This window comes from Aptenodytes patagonicus, chromosome 21 (assembly GCF_965638725.1).
Source record: "Aptenodytes patagonicus chromosome 21, bAptPat1.pri.cur, whole genome shotgun sequence".
NCBI classification, from domain to species: domain Eukaryota; kingdom Metazoa; phylum Chordata; class Aves; order Sphenisciformes; family Spheniscidae; genus Aptenodytes; species Aptenodytes patagonicus.
In genome coordinates, this window is record NC_134969.1 from 5,039,032 (window position 1) to 5,063,569 (window position 24,538).

The window sequence follows — 24,538 nt, forward strand, 5'->3', positions numbered from 1 at the left end:
TCCCAAACAGCAAAGGAGGAACGCAGCCAGCCAGCGACGTACAAAACTACCCGTTTCTCTCTCCCCTCTCCAGTCTGGGGTGAAACGGGGCTGTTTCAGGTCCCTGGGCAGGCCGGACTCTTGCCCCCACGCACAGCCCTGGAGGTTTCCATGGAAGCGATGCCAAGGTTGAAGGCGCTGCGGAATAAATCCTGCGGGGAAGACGGGCATCAGGGGCGCGACGTCCCAGCAATTCACCTGCTTTGCCTTAAAAGAAGGGGGGGGAAAACAAACAAAAAAAGAGTATTTTTAGCTCTCACGCAGCTAAACGCAAGGGGAAGTTTAAGCAGCAGCACACGACACCGGCGTGGGGCCGTCCCAGGTTACGAGGACCCGGATACGACCTGCAAATGAAGTTGTTTTTTTTTTTATTTCGGTAAAAATAATTGCAGGTACTACACCTGCATCCGAAGTACTGCGGTTTTCAAACTGCACCTTCCCGTTCCTCTCACGTCTCCCTCTCGGGTCGTTCGCTTGAAGACCAAAAAGGGGGAACAAACTGCGTCTGACCAGCAGTGAAACCGAGCACGCAAACACCTGCCAGGCGCGGCAGAAACACCCTCCCTCCGGCCTTCCCCCCCCCCCCCCCCTCACAATTAAGATTCTCTCAAAAAACAAATTGTTTAATTTGGGCCTTTAATCAAGTCGAGCTTTCTGCCCTCATTTCCTCCAGCTTTGCAAACAACGCAGGTTTTACGGTCCCTCTGAAAACGCATGAAGACACCAGCAAGGAATTTGGGTTTTCGGCCAGCTCGGAGGCAAACAGGGAGGCCAAAGCCATCGAAGAATTAAGAGGACAGAAATTCTTCCGGAGAAAACAAGTAAGATATCCCAATAAAATGCAAACGGCCCCACAACTGCTTTTGACACCAGCCCGCACCCCCCGCCCCGGGAAGCAGCCCGGGTCCTTACCCGACACGGACCGGGCTATTTGGAGCTGGGTTTTGTTTGTTTGCTTTTCAGAAGGAAGAATTAGTCCAAAAAAAAAAAACAAACCCCAAATAAAATTAAAAAAAATCATCAGACGACTTCTTGGCGAGTTCATACAGGGTGTGCGAGTATTTGCTGTCCTGCGCGATGGGAAAGCGGGGCTCACCGGGCTGATTTTCCACCCAAGGTGAGAGGAGCAGAGCCGGCAGCTGGCTGGTTCCAGATGTTTCCCAACTGCGATTGAGTAAGCGAGGTATTTCCAATGTCGCACAATTTTCCTTGACGGCGACCCATCAGGTATTGACAATTAAAGCACTGTTACTGGCTCAGACAGTAGATGCGTTTGTGGCTCTTTCGCTCCTTCTGATCTGCCAAAACAAGAAAACCTGGATTTTTGATTTCTTGACCTCGAGCGGTTTTCCCGGGGGAGATGGTCCGGGATGTGAGTGGGCGTCTGCATCTCACACGCACCTGGAAGGAGCTGGATAATCCCCAACTTACCCGTGAAACGGGAACGAGTCCTGAGCAGCGAGGCCAGCCGGGCACTGCCCCTCTCGCCCCGGGGAGGGCTGGCTGGGGGCAGGCAGGGGCTCTGCCCGGCGCCAGCCCACGCCGCCGGACATCTTCCCACGTCGAGGAGCAAAACCAATCCCGAGGTGCCGGGAACAAACCCCAGCACCAAGCCAGGACTGAGCTCGGGACGCCCGGAGACGGGTCACACAGCCCTGCTTCAAACCCAAGGAGAAACCACGCTTCACTCGTTATTTTGAAGAACGAATACAGCAGCGAGCCCCTGAGTTGCCGTGCAGAGGAGAAGCAACGAGGTGCGTGTCCTCGCTACGCCACGGAGCGGGCAGCGCTGGAAAGGGAGCGGCAGACAACAGTGATGCTCAACAGGATCTCACGTTTATTATTGAGAAGTGATTAATGGTGAAAAGAAAGGCAACGCCCATTCCTCATTGGCTTAACAAGAAACTGAAGAAACATATTCACTACACATTTTACAATATTTCTTTTTTTTTTTTGTCCAAAATTCATTTTCCTGTAAACAAAACAAGTTTTTACCACTGTTCTCAGCTTTCAAAATCAAATTAATCCAGGCTTAATCTGTAAATCCGTATAATGCACAAGAACAGAACATTTCTTAGGACTCCTAGTACTTGACTTTGAGTAACAAAGGGTCAGAGAAAAATGAACCACCTTGAAGACACAACCTCATGGACAATTTCTGTTCAATTCTTCTTAGGCCAAAACCCCAACTTCCTCGTAGAATTCCTCCTCTTCCAGGCTGGGGGGGTGGGAGTGGGGTGGGAGCAGGGGGGAGCAAAGAAAAAAAAAATTACTCCACTTTCCGTGGTGGATGTTACAACTCGGTGTTCCAAGTGCAAATATCAAAACCAGGGGAAGGAGGCGCGAGGGGGTGGAAGGAAGGGAAGCGGCGGGGTTTAAAAATTAGAGAAAGAAAAAGGCATATGCCACTTACGGACTTTAAAATCCGAAAAAACATAGTAAAAAGACAAAAAACAAAGCGTATGCTCTGAAATCACAACCAAAGCCAAAAGAAAGGGGACAGTTTTTTACCTATACTCTACCTAGAAGGGATTTTTTTTTGTTGTTTTTGTTTTTTTAAGTCCTATGTCTTGTGAAATTCCAATACTTTTTTTTTCTTTTTTAAACTGCAAGTTTGTAAGAGTCTCTTTGAAGTCAATGAAATTACGAAAAAAAAAGTCCTAATTCTCTCTGGGATATTTTTGCTCTTTCTTTCTCTCTCTGAAAGACAGCTGTGGGAGGAATGGCCTTTTACTTGACACGGCCTTGGCGTTCCTGCAAAAGAAAAAAAGAAGAACACGTTAGCCGAGAGCAATTTTATTCACCGCTTTTACACATCAGCATTTCGTCACGTGGATCTGCGATGGGAGGCCTGTCCCACGCGAGCAAAGTCCGAGAAAGGGTATTTTTCTTTGCAAAGGAGGTACTGCAACTGCGTACGGCTAACGTGACGACGTATTACACTGCTCGGGTCTACCAGCTCATCACGTTTCCCCTTTACGAGGGCTGCTGATGCCGCAAGCTCCGCTCCTCTTCCTCTCTCCTTGCTCACGGCAGCATCCTTCAGCAGAGTTACGGGCTCTTCCCAGGACAGACATCACCAGGCTGCTCCAAGCTAGAGGTTTAACAGCACGAAGAGGAATGGGGGGGGGGGGGGAACCAACCAAGAAGGACAAACCAAGGAAGAACTGGTGGAAAAAAGAGTGAGTCTAGGTCACTGCTGAAGTTTGCAGCCGCAGCCAGTGCGGGCTGGGAGCGGGGGTGACAAAGATCCCCGCTCCTGGGCGCGGAACTCGCAGCCCCCACGAGACATCTCAGCCATCGCCAGGCTGGAAACCAGCAGAGCGGAGCTCTGGGCTGGAGAAGACTTGGGCAGCTTTAGGGAGCAGGACTCGGGAGCGCTGTGGGGATCAGGCAGAGCCCCTGCGTTGGGGAGAAGGGAGAGGAAGGGAGGAATGGACGCCGGGGCCCGCGGCACAGCTCCGCCTGCGCCCAGCCGCTGCCGGAGCAGGGCAGCCCGGCTCCCCGGGCACTGCGGGGAGGGTTGCACGCAACCTCTGCCAGAAGCACGGAGCTGCGGCTTCACCTGAGCTCACACGTGAGCATCCAAGCAGACTGCAGCTCAAACCTACGGAGTACTGACGTCTGCCGGGACTGAAATAGCCCACAGCTACCAGCAGAACACCTCACCGATAACTCTGAAACCTACTGACGGCATCTCACGCAAAAAACAACAGATTCACAGGGGTTTCCCAACGACTGCTGCTACCACCCCCTCGGTGTTCATCTAAATCTCTCCTCCAGCACTGAAGGAACACACTGTCCAGGCAAACATTTGCACCAAGCTGAACAGGCAGCACAGCACCAAATATCCCCAGGCATCAAGGGCTACTGCATCCTCTCCTATGCCGAGCACCACGTCCCACACTCCCTTCTCCGTTAAACCCAAACCCAGCAGCTTTGCACAGAAATGGGTCTAGACTATCTCAAAGGGTTAAGAGACGCTGCCCAGCCCATGTTCAACACGCCATTTCCAGATCGTATGACACCACCTCAAAAATAAAACCTGTCAACAGCTAAAGGGCTCTTGGCTGATGCCCCTCCCTGCCTCTTAACTGCATCTTCTCCGAGCGCAGGCAAGTCCCTGCAGTCTCTTGTGTGAAGGGCACTACGGTGTTTTGGCTCTAGCTCCCACGCTCAGTGGTGGAGCGAGTTAATCACCACCTCAGCCAGTCTCGAGAGATGCCAAGTCCATCCCGCCTCCACAGCAAAGCAACACCTGCAGTAGGTGCCCACTGGCAGAGCAAGGCAACGTGGGTTCTCCCTTGTGTTAACTTAGTGTCCCTTCTCTCCAAGTGACATGTTAGGGCTCTGACGAACATAATCTGGTTGTTTCAGCTCAGGATGCCTCCCTGCCAGCCTGCTGCTCGGCCCAGGGCTGTGTCCCCCCCACGTCAGGGCAGCCGCAGAGCTGCCTGCCCGTTTCCCCTTGCCCCACGTTAACCTGGTGATCAGAGGCACCTTCCCTTCCACCTCGGCAGCTCGCTGGCCGGGGGAGCACGCAACCTCTGCCAGAAGCATGCAGGTTGCTCGAAGAAACAACGTCCTCTGCCACCACGGCTAAATCCGGGGAGAGCTCGTCTCTGAGAAGCTTCGATCCCGGGCTAACGGCACGTATAGCCATCTATTCTTAGAAACCTTCCCAAAAAGGGAGGCCTTGCATTCAGCTCAAAACAATACCCCAGGCTTTGGCAGCCCCTCAGCCACATGGACACGGTGACCCAAGGAGGCTCCAGCTCCTCTGCACGAGCTGGATGGCAAAGCAAGCCCTGTGTGATACCGTGCACAGGTTGCCTTCTGGGGAGAGGGATTAGACGAAGGCACACATTCTCTTCAAGAATATTTGCCCCACATAAGTCAACTTAATTCTCCTCTTCTCCAGTAAGTCTACCCAAATCTGTTGCAGGTGCTATTCGTTGCTAAAAACCACCATTGCACAACAGCAAAAAAAAAAACCCCAAAACCCTAGCACGGTGGTAAGCAAAGCCAGTCTTGAACATGAAGTAAAACAAGCGCTGCAGGGAAAGCCACAAATCAAAAGGAAGGTGCCAAGCCCTGTTCCTTCTCTGCTGCCTGGCTCGGCAGCCAGCACGTTACGTTAAACAAGGACAGATGGCAATGTGACGCATTCCTTCGGGAAGGAGCCGCAACTGCCTGGGCTAATGCCTCCTTCTTCCCGAATGCAGACATGGGATAAGCCAGCTGCCAGGTTCAATCGCCCCCCTCTCCGTCAGCGGCCAGGGCCAGTGTCCCAGGCCGGCTGCAGACAGTGGCCGAGGGTCCTGCTGAGCATGTCGCCCCGTTAGCTGACCAGATGGACCCCCAATTAGTCACTTCTCCTCCCTGCTGTGAGGGTGAAGCTGCTCCCGAGGCCAGCGTACGGTTAACACAGGGAGCAGGAAACATGACCCAGCCTCGGTGCAAAAGTGAACCCGCCTCAAAATCCCAGTGTGCCAGAACAGAAGGCATCACCTTCAAAAGAGAGACTAGAGCAGATGTCCCCATGTCCCCAAGCTAGAGAGGGGACCAGAGACATGCTTGAAGCGAACATCTTAACTTCAGGGTGGATTATAGCCCAATTTTTCTCAACCCAGCCTTCTGTTTAAAACCTCCTGCTATTCAATCTCAGAATACTGGCTCAGAACCACCCGCTCCCCTCCACCAGCGCTGCAAACAGTATCCTAAGGAGTCTGTAACAGAAAAATGCAGCATGACACCTAACCACACCTGCTGCAGGCTCTCGAGGGGCCGACTTCAACACCTACCTCGGGCCGGCCTGCCCTCCGCGAAAAGCAGGGCTTTAGGCACAGCCAAGCCTCCACCCCGGGAGACGCGGAGGCAGCCAGCCAAGAGCTCTGCCCGGCCGAGCAGGCACTGCCGAGGGCACTGCTGCCGGGGCTGGGTGGCAGGGAAGGAACAGCTCTCTACCCTCCACTAATTTCAATATTGCTTTTCTTGCTCTTCTCTGGGAGATTCACTGCTGCTCTCTTCAGTCTCCTCCTGGGAAAGGGGGGTAGCCAGGGCCTGAAGGATTTTTACACCATCTAATCTGCCAGCCCAACTGCAGCAGATCCCATGAACGCATCTTGGTCCTTGGGGTGTTGTGGAGTAACAAGCGTGCACCCACGTCAGAGCAGAGCAGCACACAGATCTACCGGAACACATAGCAAAGGTCAGCGGTGTTGCAAACGTTTATCCTGGCTCATCCTCCTCCGAAATCACGGGCAGGGGGATGGCGTAACCCACAGCTCACCCAGCTACGGGACAGCCCAGGAGAAGGCAGAGCAGCATCTGCACGCAACACGCTGGGCTTTGCTCTGCCATATAGTCCCTGGAGGGCAAAGAGATTCCATCAGAAAGTGTTTTATTCTCTTCGGCTGCACTTTCATTAGACCTGGGCCATGTCTTATTGATCCATGTGGGAGGAGCAAGAAAAAGACACCAGCTCAGACTCTCGTCTCCATCTAGCAAACCCCTCAGCAAGCGAAGGGGCAGGAGCACCGCAGCACTGAAATGGCTGAAGTGCAAAGCGATACACTGATGACTAGGAAAGATGCACGCCATCGCGCAAATCAAGTGTTGACACCCACACATCACTGCGAGCGTGCTTCTGGGCTGGCGGTGTTTAGAGGCACCAAGCTCAGGCAAGGCAAGCATGTTTAAGTAGGAGCCCTCTGTAATCATTCCGCTTAAGCCACTTCAGTCACGTCACTGCCATCCCCGGGGGGCTGCAGCAATGTCACAAGCCAGGTCCTGATAATAGCAACTGAATGAGGTAGTGGAGAAGGCTGATGAGAGATTACGTTATCTAGTCACACTGCGGGGAGCCAACAACAACAAAAGGCTCAAGAGTTTGTACCAAGAAATGATGACAATAGGTGATAATGCTGCACATTTGTTCAGAGGCTCTTACCTTGATTAACAACCAGCGTTCAACCTCCGGCAAAAGTAAGGATATTATTGCCACACTACAGATGGGGAAATAGAAGACTATAATCAAAGGGAGGGCCTGGAGAACCACCAAGAGCACAGCTCCCAGCTGTGCAGCATACAAACCATGGTTTATTTGGACCCGTCTGACCTGGAGCACAGTGTAGCAGCCTGAAGACATCAGGCAGGCCAGGAAGCAGTCTCAGTTTCAAACTGAGAAGGTCCTGCAAGCAAAAGGCATCACTCGCCCAGTAACTGCCCACAAAGGAACAGCAGGAGATCACTTCATGAGAGTATGGTCTACGCTATCCCAGTATCATTCCCCGAAGGGCCAAGACACCCAGCACACAAACACGCAACTCTCGCTCATCAGACACCTTGCCAAACGGCCCAACTCAGCCCACGACGCCTGCTGCAACGACGTGGCGCTTTGCTGCTTGAATTCTCCTCCCAGCGCTGCTGCCTATTGCGCACTAGATGCAACCCTGGCAAACAACGCAGCAGGATTTCCACGTGCCCGTGTCTCCGAGGCAAACGTCTGACTTGCCTTACAAATCAGCAGTTACGGCAGCCTCGGACATGCCCAGCACAGCCTTCCCAGCAGCATCAGCTCGAGGCACGGTCAGAGTCAGCACAAATGACGGACGATGCATCACTTTTATTATGCTCATCTGCTCCACAAACAGCCTCGAGTCCTAACTGATTTACAAACCAAACACGAGGTTTTCCTGTTGTCAGCACTAGAAAGCCATCAGAGTTAAAGAGGAAAGCTACATCCTAGTCTGCCTCCCCCAGGAAAGGGGATAAAAATCAGATACAGGGATCTGGTTACAGGCAGACATCTTCATCCTACCTCCCGTTCACGTAACGGAGCTCACCGCCAAGAACAACGAAGACAGGAGATATGCAAATAAAAGTGACTCTTTGTCAGAGCAGGAAAGACAAAACTTTTGTTTTACAGATCAAAATCTAACGGAGCAGACCCAAATATCCAAACAACCCCAAAAGGGGCAAACTCGCACCACTGAAAAAGCATGAGCCAAGCAGGGATGCAGCTGTGCCTGGTCAGCCCCCGCAATTCAGACTTTGCCCCCAAAAACGCAGAAGGCAGCAGGAAGCACCAGAGTGTCCCCTGCCACCACGCTGAGCATGCATGGCTGGGCAGTTAGGAAGTTCTGGTTTCCTCTCGAAACCCGAGCACGCCGCAGCGTTGCTGCACGCCGGTCACCTCACCATTTAGTCAGGAGGATATGAAGTCACGGAGAATAAATAAGGAACAGCAAGACGCAATTCTTCAGGTACAGCTGTAAGCCAAACCACGCCTTAACATCAGAGAACATAAACACCACAGCGGCCATGCACTTTACATCAGATGTTGAATTTCCATGTCAGAGCAACTAGCTTGGGGCTAGGGGTAGGAAGGACACGAAGAGTGCCAGGACTTCCCCCCTGCAGTGGGTTTTATACAAGCGAGGTGGTCCTAGCTGTCAGATACCAGCAGGCACGCTGCTGTTCCCTAGCATCTTTCAAGGCACCTTTAAAACTGATGCAACCAATTGCAAAGAATGAACCTCTTCTTGCTTAAACATCACATTTGATTGCATGAATAAAGCAGCCCAATTCCCCAAAACATTTATAATTACCCTCCCATAGAGGGCCTTGTCCCGCCGAGCAAAACTCGTGCAGGAAACAGAATGGCAAAAAAAGCTAAGAACATACATGAATATTTAGAGCAAAGAGCAATACAGAGCCGCCTGGGAAGACTCCCAGTGGCATTCCATGCTAGGACAACTGGGCTCCCACTAGGGACTGGAACTGGACTTGCTGGCTTCGGAGCACAAGCAACATAACAGCAGCACAAGTCCTTTCAAGTCATTGGGATGGAAAATAAAATCCTCTTTGTCTTACAGCAGGGAGTCTTCACTCTGCCCTGTCACTACAAGGGATGAGAAGTTTGCCATGTTTCTTTTTGCAGTTTGCTGCTTTAAGCGTGCCAACAATTCCCACCTGGGCAGCTCAATCTCCCCGCTATGGAGCAGGGCACTTGGCTTTGACCTATCCGTCCGCACGGAAATCCTCACAAAGCAGGGAAGTTAAGAAACTTAATAGCATGGACAAAAGTAATGGGAGTAGTTAACATCAAAGTTTAAGCAAATAGCATTGAACTCTGCATTTACCAGAGGCTCACTCTGAGCATCGCTCCAGAGTTTTGATCTACACCAGGTAACAGACTAGCGTTCCTTCTCATTTGGCTTTATATGAAATGTGTTTCATGACTTTGGTTACCTTAAATCATAGCTCACGCAGCAAGTATTACCACCTGAAAATGAGTGCCACATGAGTCTTTAGAAAAGGAAGGACCCCCAATTTAAAGTTTCAAAATCTTTGCTGCCGTAGAGTTAATAACGCCTTTGCGCTGTCCTCTGTCCCACCACGCAAGTGTAATGCCAAGGACTGAATGATCTTGCGTGGAGAAAACCTGCGGAGCTTCACTGGAATTTGTGGTTCCATATATTCATAAAAGATCTAGAGAAAGGAATGAATAATAAAGTGATAAAGTTTACTGATGATACTAAGCTATTCAGGGTAATACAAATAGCAGCCGACTGTGAAGAAGTAGAGGACTCTGAGAAAAAGCAGCTGAACATTACAGTGAATTTGGTCTGCCCAATTTAGGTTAATCAAATGACACGTGGGAAAAAGCACTGTCCTAACTCTAAGATGACAGGCTCCGAACTGACCATTAACCATCGGAAACACGAGCTCAAGGTTACGATCCGTAACTCTAGGAAAATGCCTCCCATCAAGAAAAGTAAACATCATTCAGAACGGATCATTGTGCCTTTATACAAACCCAAGCTGCACCTCTATCCTGAGCAGTGCGCAGCCCTGCTCCTCTCCATCTCCACAGGCACGCAGAAGAACTGGAAAAGGGTCAGAAAAGAGCAACAGGGACGAGCAAAGGACAGAAGCGTTTTCATCTGCAGAGCCACCGTGCTCTAGGTCTCGAGCCTGGAAGAGATGCTACTGTAAAAGCAGAGCAGGCACGGACAGTACATCGAAATCAACTGCTCACCGCCTCTTCCAGCGCAAGAACTAGGGAGTATCGCATGAGGCAGACTCAAAGCAAACCAAAAGGACATATGTCTTTACAAAACACATAATTAAGCTGAAGAACTTGCTGCTGCAGGATCCTGAGGATGCTCAAGGAATGCATCAACGGCTTGGACAAGAAGAGAAATCATGAGCCGCTAAAGACAAAGATACATCCTCTGGGTCAAAGAAATTCCTGAGCCACAAGTTGTTAAAGGCAAAGAAAACCTTCAGAGATGGATAAATATGTGCTTGCACTGTCCTTACGGGCATTCGCTCTTGTCCATGTTATTGTTAGCTGCACACGGAGCTTTTTACTTGGAAAAAGAGAGCAAGGATGCTCAAACACTGTCTCTCTACATGTCCATCGGATCTGCAGATCTCGCAGCCACAAGAGATGCAACATTAGACTACACAGACTTACAGTCTGACCCACTGCAGTTGTTCTTGTGTTTGAGGCTAAAATACTGCCTCCATCACGAATAAGGCAGAAGAAATACAGAATACCGTGTGGTTTTTCTTGTAGCGTGAAGTATTGTGAAAGGACAAGAGGAGATCTATTTGCCTACTTCTGTCAACCATAAAGAGCTGAATTCACAAGCTCAAGTAAAAGAGCCAATACTCCCTACAGCCCTTTGTGTGTACCCTCATTTTATTACCACTCGAAAGGGAACACGTAGCAGTATTCACTGGAACATAGTTTTATATTTCAACTTCCCCCCCCCCGCTTTAAACATATCAAGAACATGGCACTTGAATCAGCTGAACCCCAAATCAGGCTGGCTTGCAGCAGCCAAAAGGTTGATGAGCAGGACTTCACGATTTCTTAAAGATTTGCAGATGATGATGGGAAATTCTCTGAAGTCATTTTACAGCAGACGGCATCAAATTACAAGTAACAGAGAGAGCAAAGCCTTCCCCGTGTGTACAGGTACACGTAGGGAAGGAAACTAAAATAGTGTGGTTTCTTTTCTCCCCAAGATTAGAAACAAAAGACAGCGTTTTAGGTAGATTTTGTCTGAGTCTTCTAAACTGGTATTACATTACAAGAGATAGCTCTGCAGTTAACCACAAAAAAAAAAAAGCTCAGCATTGCCCTTTTAATAAAAAAAAGTTTAATGATATGGAACCAGAAATGCAGTCTTCATTTCCAAGTTCTTGCTGAAGAACAGCTTACAAGACCCAAATGCTTTATTATTAACTGCTCAAATGCACTATTACACGACTTAGACACAATTAAAAAGCCTCACACTGGGCAGCTAGTCACTGGAAGGAGCTACAATCAACCCTCTATCCCAGTCATCAGCTTGGATAATGACAATGCTTGTTAACGGAGACTTCCCTGGGTAACTTTGCTGCAGTAAAAGCGAGGTGGCCACTCTTCTAGCTGGAAAGCGTCCAGCGTTTTGCACCACTAAGGAATTGGTTTATTAACTCACAAAGCCGTAAGATAGGACAATTACTACCAGGTACGAACAAGAACATCCAGGAAAACGAGAGGGCTCTAATAATTGCAGCAAAAACGATCGCACGGTACAGAACAAGAAGCTTCCTAAATGAATACCTGTCACACCACACTTTACAGGAGACAGAAAAGAAGAAGAAAGTGACTTCTTTCAGACAGCAAACTGTTACAGAACTACATTTTCGTTAAGAACAAGTGAAAAACATTGTGCATGAAGCTATTCTTGATGTATTGCATATATACAAGGCTCGCCTATCAAGGTACTTCCACAGTTTTCTTGGGATCCTAATCAGCTTTCAGCAACGTCTTGTGACCCACTGCACTTCTGCACCAGATAGAAAATCGAGGGAACTGAACAGGACCGTGCCCTCGTGCTTCCATTGAACAAAATAGCTGGCAAATACTTATCTTCTAAGGAAAACTACTTTTTCTGGAGAAGTAGCTGTTAATAAAATAACCCAAAACACAACACCTGTGTCAGTAGCTATTAACCTCAGTGTCAGCAAGTTACCCAGAACACTTGGGAGGAAAAAAAGAAAAAAAAAAGAAAAAAAAGAAGCCGCCGCCGCTGACATCTTACACACTCCCTTCCCGCACACCAAACCCTCCATGTTGTTTCTAGGGAATTTGCCAGCCACACACATGCAATTTCAACTCAACTGCTGAAGGAAGAACAAAGTCTTCCCCCCCCCCCCCCCCCCTTCATTTAAGACATTCATTTGAAGTCATCAGCATGTTCATAATGAATGCAATTAACATATTTATAAGAACAATCAAGTTCAGGGGATTCTGCAACTCAGAGCTGAAATCACCCAGCCAAGGCGAAGATAACCTGGGTGGGAGGGGGCACGAAGCTTTGCCCACACCAAGTGGGCAGCAAGTGAGCTGGGAACAAGTTCACAAGAACAGGACACGAAATAAACTCCCCCTGCTCAAGGCCGTACCTGTAAGAGGTGCAAAACCTCCTCACTGCGTGCGGCCCAGTGACTAGAGGAGAAGAGCTCCGAATCCCATTACCAGTCCTCGAAAAACAATTTTAAACAGTGCATCTCGACAGCTCCTTAAACCAACTTCAACATGTCGACTTTAAACACATTTTATGACATTTTATTATTTTATAATATTAAAATGTTACATTAAAATATTATTTTGAAGACTACTAACAAGATATTAACAGTGAGAGGCAGGGCTATGAGGCAAGTGCAACAGGCTTGCTCTTCCACCACTCAACTTCCACTTTACTTGCAGTGAAATGGCTCCCAGCTGCTCCCTTTTTACAGATGGGGAAACAAAGTCCCCCATCTTACAGCAGAAAACAAGGATTAGAGCACCAGCTAGATCTAAGCCTTCCCCTACCGTTTTCTCCTGCCTTTAAACAAAGCTAGAACGCAACCAAAAACATGCGAGAACGCCCTAAGTGCTTTGTAGTGCTGGCTTAAAGGTATCATAAGAACAAGGCGCTCCTTATGTCAAACAGCCAGTACCAAACTACTAGAATAAGCAGTATGGTTTCTGTTTCCTCTATCACAGGGCAAATATACAGGCACGGACACACACGTACAGGATTTAAAAGGCCTGGAAATAAACTGAGAGAAACCGTGTGCGTTGCCCAACAGCGGAGGGTATTCGCAGCAAGGAGATTCTGTCCTGGCGCATCGATCAACTTCACTACGGCCAGGAGTTGGAGCAGAAAGAGCAAATAGCCTTGGGATGACGGGATGAAAGGAACCGCGCGAGTGCAAGCCGTGTTCCCTCGGCGTCATAGGGAACTAGTCGGCTTTGCCTGGATATGCAATATCCAGGAACCGAATCTTATAGTCAGAAACACTGTCCTGTTTGGCATGGTAAAACCGAAGCAAATGCAGCACTAGCCGGGGCGACTGCAACAGCAGGAGAAAAGTGCTACCCCATCCTGTAGGAAATATGCCCTCTCCTCCCCTCCGAGATTACAAATTAGGAAGGAGGGCGGGGGGGAAGAGCTTTGCAAAATACACCAGAACACATTTCTTCTTTACAGCAACTGTGGAATAGTCTGCTAGTTTCAAATAGGCTCATATAACACCACTTAAATTTTCCCTTAAATCATATCTTCTAAGGGGGGCAGTGACACTTGCCACTATTAATACTCCTTTAACCAGCAGACTGTGTCAGCCGAGACACAAAGCAGCACATTTCCGGAAATAATAGCTCCAATCTGGCAAATCACACCTTTCTGTTTCGAGGCTGGTATAACCTCAGCATGAAAAAACCCACAAGAAACCACCCCATCCTGCACAGCTCATCCTGACTCAACACCCACCAAAGTCCCAACGCGAAGCGTCTCTTACCAACTGCAAACCTGACAACTGAGCACTCCGGCCCTGGAAGGGACGGGACAGGACTGGTTTTCATGGGATATCCTTCCTAAAAATCCCTGGAACCTGCAAGTAGCCAAGTACCCGAACCCTGGGCAAGGCAATGGGAGAAAGAACCGAAATAAACCTCCCTTAGCGTTGACATTCATTGCTTTTCCAGACAACGCAAGCTGTTAACCTTTCACACGCAAGCACATCACTATCTAAGATCTTTACGCTGAGGTCACCGCAACATTCCTAGAAATACAAGTGTATTACTATGGGCTAGGGATTTTCGTGGCTGTTTTTTTATTTTTTTAAAACAAAGATAAAACAGTCCTTTCAGGGAGGAAGTCGGTGACATGCTCTGCCACCCCGTTCTGGGTTTCAAGAAGTCCTAAACTGCTTCAGGTAGGATCGCACTGGGAGTCAGCTTCATCATTTCGGGTCAGGAGAACATCCAAACCTTTTAGAAAACTGGATTAGCAGAGCAAAGCAAGACACTCGAAAGAAATGGAGATTAGCCTCCGAGGACAAGATGGGCACAGGCAACAGAAAAGGACAAGCAAGGGCACGATTTCAGCGTTTTCAACGCTGAAGCATTTACCCCACTTCACCAGCCCACGGGAATAGCACAAACACTAAGCAAAGCATTTTTCATATAATTTCTTGGAACTATTTTAGGGAATTCTGAAGAAGTGACTCTAACAGCGAGGAGTATAAAAGAATATTCAAGAGTTCCCAGACTTTCACAAGCGCTCGTCCATCTGCTCAGGTAGCAAGCGGGACTCAAACTGCAAATCAGTCAAAGGTTCAGGCAAGCTGAAGCCAAGTGAAACAACTGCAGCTTGTTCAAAACAAGCCAAACCTTGAGACGTTTAAGCTTCGAGGATCAGGAATGCAGAACATTAACGTATCACTGCCATCCAAAGACTGGTGGCAGAGACAAAGAGCTGGTAGCAATGGGATTTCCCCAGCAGCTCGACAGACCGCAGGCAGGGAGCTGCACCACTGGCTGCTGCCAGAGCAGCATTTTAGCTTTCCAGTGCCTCAACTCTGGTTCCTGATTTTATTTTTTTTAAGTGATTACCTGAGATGCTTCAAGGCAGACATTGCACGGCTTGGGCTTTTTTTGCCACCCACAGTCCCAGGGTAACCATCAGCATTCACTCCAGGAAAAAAAAAAAAAAAACCCCTCCTTGAGCAAAAACGACTGCTTCTCAATGAAACCATGAAAGAGCAGTTACAGAAACCTCAACCATCTTCAAGGCTGCGTCAGCGAGCAATCGAGGAGGTCAAACTGTTGCTGAAAGAAAGACCAAGTCACTTCCTCCGTGCCGGATGTCACAGGGCAGGGGCCCTGAGCATGCAACAAAGAGTGAGTCAAGGGTAAAAAGCAAACACCAACTGCGTATCTACACGACTCCCTCCTTGCTTATGAATTCCAGAGACATATGACTAAGTTCCCTTTCAAAGAATAAATGTTTTCCTAATCAACCGCTTCTGCACTGGAATGCCACACTGAATCAACTCAAACATCATTCAGAAAGGAGGCGCTGGCGCACTGAACGTCGATCAGCTACCGTTTCTGCTTCTGACCCCCATACGCTAGCACGTCTCAAAGAAATTGAAGCGAGCAGGGGAGGCGACTTCAAAACGCAATCGAAAAGATGAGTAAAGATGGTTTACAGTCTTAAGAAAATCGCTAAGCCACATTTTTAATACCTTACCGATTTTCAGACATTACCAACAACTTGCGAACGCAGCAGCCTTCCAGCAGAAGAGACCATCAGTCTGTCCAGCCTTCCCCACTCTGTTGCTCTTCCTTCTGCTTGCTGCCTGCTTACGTTTACCCAGTATTAACTCTTCTTGGCCATCCAACCCCCACCTGCCCTCCGGCAACATTTCGCCCCTCCCTTGCATTCTCCCACTCTGCCAAGGTCTGCCCCCACCTTGCACTGCAAACTGTTGCTCCCTGAAGTCAGATCTGGAGCATATGAGAAGTCCCACTTCCTAAGACGTCCTGCACGGACTAGATTTCTGATTGTGTTCAAAACCTCGGTTAGTGAAAGAGAAATCACCACTTCAGTACAGGCTGGATACCAAGCGGAACAATTTTAGGATGTGAAGTCACACAAAATATGCAGGTTCTCACAAAAATGAAGTTTACACCTCCACACCGTGCAACGTATTCCTCCCTTACAGGTTTTCTTCAAGCACTGTAAGTGCGAGGGTATCAGTTGCAAAACATGACCACCTTTGTGTATGGGTGATGCTATTTATACAGACAACGCTCCAAGTACAATATATAAAAAAGAATTAAAAACTGCATTCACTGCCATGGTGAGCAGTTGCAGCTCCTGATTCAGTTCTTCAGCTGTTGGGGTGGAAAATTCCCCATTGCCGAAACTAAAGAGATCATCAGAAAACTTGGCAAACTACCAGAAAGCTGTGCTAATGCTAATTTGTAATTACTGTTTTGATCAAATACAAGCAAGACCCCAATTGTGGGGAAGGTCGGCCACAGGTGACTAACACAGCTGTACCCAAGTAAGATTCAAGGCCCACTGGTCACTGAATTTTGGGCAGAATTTTTGATTAGCAATCCTCTCGTTAACGAATCAACGATGACAGCAGGCTTCGACCCGACGGACCCAAGCGGCAAGCCAGTGCAGCTGCAGCCAGGCAGCGAGAGCAGCTCACGTGCCACGCTGCCGGGCAGCGCCCACGCAGGCGACAGCCCACCGGCTTCAAACACAGCAGAGCTCTCTTGCCGAGAGGAACAGAATGACCCGCTCCGCGTCCACCGGAGAGAGGACAAGTAGTCACGGACTTAAATTGCAGCAAGGGAGATTTAGGTTGGGCATTAGACAAAGCCTTCTAACAGGAAGGATAATTAAGCATAGGAATAGATTGCCTGGGGAGGGACAGGAACTGCCGCTCACGAAGGTTTTACAAGTGGTGGGAAACATCTGTCACACTGACCCCACTTTGGGTAGGGGGTGGATTAGGCGGCCGTTCAAAGACCCAGCTCTGTTTTCTAACAACCCCCCAAGCCCCCCACTGATCTCCTACTTTATACCGTTCTGATCCAGGAGCTGACACCAGCACAGAAATAAGTTTTGTTTAGAATACAGTACTCGGGGAAGGCCGAGATTTAGAGCAACCGAAGGGCAGTCGATTGCAGGCGGGGCCTGGGCAAGCCTCCTCCCACCGCTCTGCCGGGGTGCTGGCACCCATTTCCACCCCGAATAGGGGCTGCCATTTGGGTAGCGGGTTCCACGTGCGAGCACGCAGCTAGCCAAAAGGCAGACTGACGCCCACCAAGCTTGCTCACGAGCCCACGCCTTCAGGCCCCGGATTTAGTCCGGCGCAAGGCAGCCCTCCTCCGTCTCCTGCCCCACGGGACTTTGCCGAGACAGACAAACAAGTTACCTTTTTAACATTTTCCTCCTCCTCTTGGCGTTTCTCATAGTGTGAGAAGTCATCAAAGATGGAGGTGGTGTGCTTGTAGGTGGCAATGATTTTCAACACCTGCTTAGCCTTTTCCAGAGGCACCTCCTGAGTGTCCCTGGAGTTGGTCACTGGTTTATTCTCGTTGTTCTCTAGGCGGATGTGCCGCAGCTGGCTGTTGGGAACGTCCTTCACAAAAATCCACCTGACATCAAAACGTCCCTTCCACTTGTCCTGGGACCACACACCCGCACACGTGTTATAGTCCACAGCAGATTTCATTTCTGCGACTCCGCAGAAGTGACCGCTACCGTTGACACTGAACAGTAAGTAAACGGGGCCCTTCCCGTTCATGGAGCGATAGGCAGCATCCAGTCTCTTGTTGCCGTGCTCTGTACTGCACCAGATGTTATATTTAATGGAACGGTGGATATCGTCCTCAGAGTAACTCTTAATGATGAAAACCCGGCCGTGTTTTGGGTTCCAGTCAAAATCCTTGGGGTTGTAGTTGTTGATGGATCTCAACTTCTCCAAGACCGGGTGCGGCTCCGAAGGAGCAGAACCAGAACTGGCCTGAGACTGTCCCACTCCGTTACCGTCCACTCCGTTTTGACCGAACCCGTTGCCTCGATTACGAGGGGCAACCCAGCGGGTGGGCTGAGCCGCCTGCTGCGGCACGGGCAGCTGGGCTGGCTGCGGCGGCGGCGGTGGCAGCGGCTGGGGCTGCTGCCCGCTTGAAGCCTGTGCCACCGGTGGGCTGTTGTTGATCTGCTGGCCCACGGGCTGGGGGGACACCTGGGCTGGCTGCTGACCAATATTCTGAACTAAAGCCTGCGACGGGGCTTTTGCCACCGGCCCTTTGTTATCCCAAGTTCCTATATCCATGTTATGTTTTATCGGAGGCGGTGGAAGACTCGAACCTGCAATGCCATTCTTGGTCTTCAGCTTGGGCTGCTGCTTAGCCGGTTTGCTAGCGATGTCAGCCCAGGAGGTCGGCTTTGGAGGAGCGATAGTAGCTGGAGGCAAACTGTTAGATGCCACGATATTACTGGTAATGGATCCGCTACCGACAGCCGAACCGACGACTTTTGGGATGCTGCTTGCAACGTCTGTGCTGCCCAGCTTCAGAGCTGCCATCCCTTGGTCGATGGTGTTCATGCCAGGAGCCTTGTTCAGAGTCTCGTTAGCAAAGGCAGACTGCCCGTCGATCATGGCTCCACCCAGCGAGCTAGGGGCATAGGCGTAATTGCTACTATAGCCAGAGCTTTGAGTGGATTGTCCCTGAGAACTGTTATTCCCCCAAGCCGAAAAGTCGATCCCACTTGGAAAGAAGTTAAAGCCGTGCTGCCCGAGAAATGGAGTGCTGCCAAGGGCCCCTGGCTGCCCGAACATCGCGTCTGGGAGAAAGTGAGGCTCCCCGTTGCTCAGCTGTCCGTAAGAGGTTAGGTAGGGCATGGGTGGGTCACCCCCCGTAGACCAGGCGGCTTCGCCTAAGGAGTAGGAGAATCCAATGGAGGGACTGTAGTAGTTTGGTAAGTAGGAATCGGACATTGCAGTGTATGCATTATTCTGAAAAAAAACAAAAATAAGCACTGAATAGTTAGAATGAGTTGAACAAATTTCAAGGGACCAGGAATAAAAGGCATCTTAGACTTCCCGTGCCCCACCCCTCCCCACCTTAGCGCCGGGCAGATAAACAGGCCCGGCCTTGAAACACCTCCTTTGTTAGAGGTGCTCTAAAAACTGTTTCATTGCCAGAAAGATTAAACACAAAGGCTTAGCAAGCTTCCCATCCCGAGATGGGAGCGCGCTGTGTTCCTGACGCGTGATGCGGGACTGGACACCAGACTGCTCCTGCTCAGGCTGTAAAAACAGTATCTTACCTAGCAGCCAAATGTGATGATCTACTTCTTGTAGCTACTACCGAAGAGGGCTTTTCTTGCCTGGGTAACGTACGTATCTGCCTTAATTTTGCTGTTTTGGGGGGGTGGGGAAAGGACTTGGAGAGAAGTGGAATAGGGAGGAAAAAGGTCCAGTGGAAACGCGCTGCCAAAATCACGAATGTCCCTAATTGCCTTCCTCAGTCCCTCCCTTAAACTTATTACCCATGAAAACAGCTTTATCCCTACAATTTAAAGTTTCAGAGCTCAAAACATTCCAAGAACTTGCAAACGAACAGGGACTTAAAGCCTCATCCTCAAAACACAAACTGCTCCAGTGCTGCGGGCACATACTAAAAAATACCTGAAAATGGGGAGTAATCAACAGGGTTTCAGTAGGAGCCTTTTATGGCACGGTGACAGCAGCAGCACAAGAAAGCAGGCTTCAAATTCAGAGAGGAAAAAAAAAAAAGCTGCTCCATGCCTTGGTCTCCCTTTTAACATCCGAGTAGCCTTTAGGTTACGGAAACAAATGCGTAATTTTACAATTAGGGAACTCTCAGACATCACCAAGATTTGCTTACATGAAAAACATCTGTCATTTGGCATTCAAACCAATGGCCCCTCCGGGGAGCGGTTAAAGCCACGCTAATGGACATTATCATCCAGTAATTTGAACCTGTGTGCAGACAGCCTCGTGCTATACAGCCGCTTACACGCCAACCCAATGCAGATGAGATGAAAGTCGGGTTCAGTTCCCATTTAAAAGCTTGGCTTGCAGCAGGCTCTACTCCATTTTTCGTTGAATCATGTTTTCACGTGCCAAGTGCTGCTCCCAAAGGACTTCACGCCATACCGAAATCTACGGAGGCTCTCTCGAGATGGCTCTGGCACCCTCCAGGAATAGCTGGTTTGCGCCTCCACCTTCCACCGAGTTAAAGGAAAGCAACAGGTTTGGGGCTAACCCAGCCCCAACTTTACAAAAATTAATAGGAATTGTTTAATGTAATGTGTTCAGAGACAAGGTTTGCTTCGTTGTGCAAAACGCTAAAAAGCTTTCTGTGGTACTTCATGGCGTGAATGCACGAAGACTCGGAGACGCTCTCTCCAGCCTTTCCGTTTTCCCAAAGCAGGGGTCCCAAAAGCAAGTTAATAACAAAGCTAACTCTTATCCAGGGTAGGGTTTTCCTAGTTGAGGAACTCGGTCCCGCTGAATCCAAACCCATGAACAATCTTTAGGGCTCAATCTGTCCAAAAGCACGAATGCCGACACTAATTTGTAAGGCAAATGAAGGAACTCAAAACCAAAATATTATTTTTTTGAACCAGCAATGCCTCTTCAAAAGATAATCCCCTCAATTATAAGAGTAACAATATATTCTCCTGGAAATTAGCTGTGACGGAAGGTAAACGTGCCAGCCCGTACCTAAAACCTGAGCCCAGCAGGCGGAGCAGCACTTTCCTCTCCGCAGGCTTCTCCCTCGAAGCGCACGAAGCAAATCGCCGTCAGATGCAAACCTGACCCCTTGTCACCTCAGAATATTTTCTTCCACGCCGTTACATGTTTAACTGCACGAGGTATTTTAACGCAGTCTGTATTAAGCTATTACCTGTAGAGTATTCACCAGCCACGCTCGCGTAGCAAGGAGGGAGTGCAGGAGTTAAACAACAGTTGAGCACTGCCAGCTCGAAGCAGATTTAAGACAGGCCCGCTGCTCTTCGCTGCCTGAACGTCTAGAACCACGCTTCGCTATCCAACACGCCACCTCGCTCTGCTACCCTGCACTCGCACAACTGACACAGTTACTGATTAGTATGCAAATAAATCTTCACCGGCTTTTAATTCTCTCCAATGACTAAGGCCTTTTGTAGAGTTATTTCCTCAAATTCACTACTCCACCTCAAGACTACAGCCAGGGTTTAAGCTTACTTACTGTCGCTGTTGAGCTTTTGTTGTGTGTTTTAAACTGTTGAAGAATCGCTTGCTGTGTATCCGAGCTTTAAAATACACAGTAACCTCATTTACTAGGCTGACAAGCTAGTAACAGTCACGCCTGAAACAGCAGCTCCTGAACGAAGAGCCATGAGACTTTACGACTTGTTACCCAGCGCTTGTGTGGAGAGCTCAGAAAGCGATTTCAGAAACCACTCACGACACCCTGCAGCAGCGAGCTGCATTTAGTTCATTTTTCAGAGCCTCATCTGTAACCCCCTTTCCCATCTTCAGAAAAAAGAGGTGCGCGCTTTGACCCCTTCCTATTTTTGAACCCGGACCCCTCCAGACTGAACCCTAGGGTTTTGTTTTCTACTATATCGAGTGTCAAAACATCGACGAGAGCTGGCAAGCAACACAGCACGGTGAGAAACCGAGATAACGTCACCCGAAAGCTTCATTCAAAGTTAACAGGGCGGTTTTACCTCACTCCTGCTGAATTTCTAGAGCAACAGCTCTGCTCCACCTCCCAGGGCGTGCTCCAATCACTTCCTTGTTTTTAAAAAGTCCTTTTACCAGCGTGACACACGCAGAAAGAAACTAAATATTCAGAAGTTCTTCGTCAAACATGCAAAATAAGGTAAAATATCATGTTGTTTCTAGCATTACAGTAACCTCCTTTCTCTTTAGGAGATTTAAGTAAAACTACACTTTGCAGGAAATACTTCCACATTCAGAAGGAAGCTGGAAACTGGTGATGTTGATTTCTGGGATAGAAAAAACCCACCATTAGATGACAGCTACTAGGAAAGCAGCTAGTTTTATTCAAGACTTGAGAAAGCAATCACACTCTCTCGCCCTGCGCAGGTCGAATTTAGGCTTGTAACTTTTTAGGGAGCTGAATGCAGTAAAGTTACCTTAACGGACAGGTTGAATTCTGAAGATTATGAACAGCTGACAGGACCTTAAGGAATATTTAGCCTCATATCTTCAGCACAGACTAGGAAAATACTTGTTGAAAATTTAACTGAGACAGAAACCTGTTCTCGTGTTCCAATAAAACACGCATCGCTTCTCTGAAAAAAAAAATACACTGACTAGTAAAAATGATCAAAAAAATACAGAGAGGGAAAACCAGAAGAGCTTATTTTTACTAATCACAACTGGAGAGGAAAGAGAAGCCAAGAGAATGAACTAACTGCTCCAGTCCTACTACAGATGTTTATAATGCTTACTTGTACCGGCTAATCAGCTGAACTCCATCTGTTGCGTGTCACTCTCCTACCGCTCATTAAGAAAAACAAACAAAAAACAGTTAACAGTGGAGCTAGTCTTAAATAGAAAGTTAAGAGGAAAAGTATCTGGAAGTCTGATCAGCTCCTGAAGGAGCTGATCGCAAGCTCTCCAGCTCGACTTCTAACTAGAGTTCTCAAAAAGTCTTAACAGCCTTTATCACATATGCGTTCTGTGGGTTGGTTTTTTTTTTTTTTTGATGAAAAATAGAGAAAACCCCATGACACGCATTTTCAGTTTACTCGGCGGAGAGATAAGAGCGTTGGTAGTATCCTCCAGAAGCCTTTGGAGCGTAACTGCATCGTGTGAAGCAATTTCACAAGGCAATACCGTGCACCTCCTCGTACGGTGTAAAGAACCAGAAACCAGCAAGGAAACAAGGTCATAACAGTAAAACTGAAAGAGCAGAAATGGTAACTTCAAGACAGTCACGTTGAAAAAAATGAGCTGAACACCAACTGTAGGAAGTCCTTACACCCCCAAAGAGTTGCTAAAGCCTTTATATTTCACCCACCACAACCTAATGGGTTTTGGTGTTTTCTGCCTGGAGAAAGGCGCGTATAAAATAGCATACTACGAGAAGAAAGCTGGCAAACGTCAAAATGCAGTAAGTGGAGACAGGGAAGCGCAAGGACGCCAAATTCGCCTTCGCTAGAGAGCAGCAGGAAGGCCCCGGGCTCTTGGCGCTTCCTGCCCGTTAGCAGGTTCTCTTACTCACCGGCCGGGCCTGGGGACTCAAGTAGGGTTCAAAGTCATCATCGTTTAACCCATCCTTCTGATGCACAGATCCGTTTTGCACTGGGGGAGAGACGTAGAGCGTTAGAAAGAACTCTGCCGATGAACTCGAACGTTTACCGACTGAAAGTATCGAAGGACGGACCCTATAACGCAACTACCGCTCGCTAGCGAAGAACATACCGCGCTTAGCCCGGCGGAGGGTGCCAAGGCACTTCACCACCGCGCACACGCTCCTTAACTGCAAACTTTCCCCAGCCCCAGGAGCGACGACAGGCTCCGCGGCTCGCGCTTTGTTTTTCTCCCAGCCGCTCCGCCGGGAGAAGGCGCACAGACCCGAGGACGTGCCCAGCAAATTCCCGAGGAGACCCTCCCCGTCCCTCCCCCCCCCCCCCCCCCGCGGGCACGCTCCCCAAAGGCGCGACTCTCCCGCGGGATCCCCGCTCCCCGGCCGCAGGATCCCCCGTTGCCCAGCCCTCCCCGCCGCCCACCGGCCTCTCACCTTTGTTGCCTTGGCCCTTGGGTCTCTGGCGCGGCGTGGAAAGAGAGAGGGGAGAGCGGTCAGTCAGGGGGGGCCAAGCGGCCCCCGGCGCGGGCGGGGAGCCCGGCGAGGCCCGGCCCGGCCCGGCCCGGCGTGGGGAGGCCCGGCCGCGCCGCAGCACAATGGAGGCGCGGCCCTGAGGAGGAGGAGGAGGAGGAGGACGAGGGGGGTGGAGGGGGGGAAGACCGCGGCCGCCGCCCGCCCCGGCCCGCGCCCCCGCCGCTAGGCCCCGAGCCGCGGCCTCGCCTAGCGGGCCGGGCCCGGCGCCGCGAGGGGGGGAAGGCCGGGCGGCGGGGCTCCTACCTGCTCCAGGAGGCTGCTGGCCGACATGGCTCCGCGGCGGGGCTGCTGGCGGGGCGGGGCGGGGCGGGGCAGCGGGCGGCGGCGGCGGCTTTGTCCGGGCGCGGGCGCGGCGCGGCTGCCTGGCGGACTCCGACTCGCCCGCGGCGGCTGCCTGGCTGGGGCGACGCTCTAGCCACCCCCTCGCCTCTCCTTCCGGCCCGCGTCTATGGCCCAGGCCCGCCGCCTCGCGCCCACACGCGCTCCCCGGGCGTCACGCGGCACCGCGCGCGCGCCGCGCTCCCAGGCACAATGGCGGGGGGGGGGGGGGGGAAGAGGGGGGGGGGGGCGGGGGGGGCGCGGTGCATGACGGGCCGGCGGAGGACCGGCGGGATCGGCGCCCCCGCTCGGCCGGGCGCGGGAGCGCAGGCGGGGGGGGGGGGGGGCCGCTCTTAAAGGGCCAGGCGCCCCCACTGCCCAGCTGGGCTCTTCCAGCAAATAAATGGCAAACCCGAGGCCCGGCCG

General features: G+C 50.2%; 1 protein-coding gene across 1 annotated transcript; it reads right to left on the reverse strand.

The window, feature by feature from the left end:
- Nucleotides 1-1,853: 1,853 nt before the first annotated feature.
- YTHDF2 (YTH N6-methyladenosine RNA binding protein F2) lies at nucleotides 1,854-24,087 on the reverse strand. The gene is made up of 5 exons (XM_076357231.1): nucleotides 24,038-24,087; nucleotides 23,696-23,720; nucleotides 23,177-23,256; nucleotides 17,335-18,921; nucleotides 1,854-2,793 (listed from the first exon to the last, which is right to left on the reverse strand). The coding sequence occupies exons 1-5, from the start codon at nucleotides 24,062-24,064 to the stop codon at nucleotides 2,770-2,772; spliced, it is 1,743 nt and encodes a 580-aa protein (XP_076213346.1). The 5' UTR covers nucleotides 24,065-24,087; the 3' UTR covers nucleotides 1,854-2,769.
- Between the last annotated feature and the right edge of the window lie 451 nt (nucleotides 24,088-24,538).

What these genes read in the sequence shown, in the direction of transcription:
- YTHDF2 (XM_076357231.1), bottom strand. Translation starts at nt 24,064, where the DNA reads ATGTCGGCCAGCAGCCTCCTGGAGCAG. An exon ending in CCAGCAGCCTCCTGGAGCAG is followed by an intron (nt 23,721 to 24,037) that starts GTAGGAGCCCCG and finishes ACGCCGCGCCAG; the next exon opens with AGACCCAAGGGCCAAGGCAA. An exon ending in CAAGGGCCAAGGCAACAAAG is followed by an intron (nt 23,257 to 23,695) that starts GTGAGAGGCCGG and finishes TCTCTCCCCCAG; the next exon opens with TGCAAAACGGATCTGTGCAT.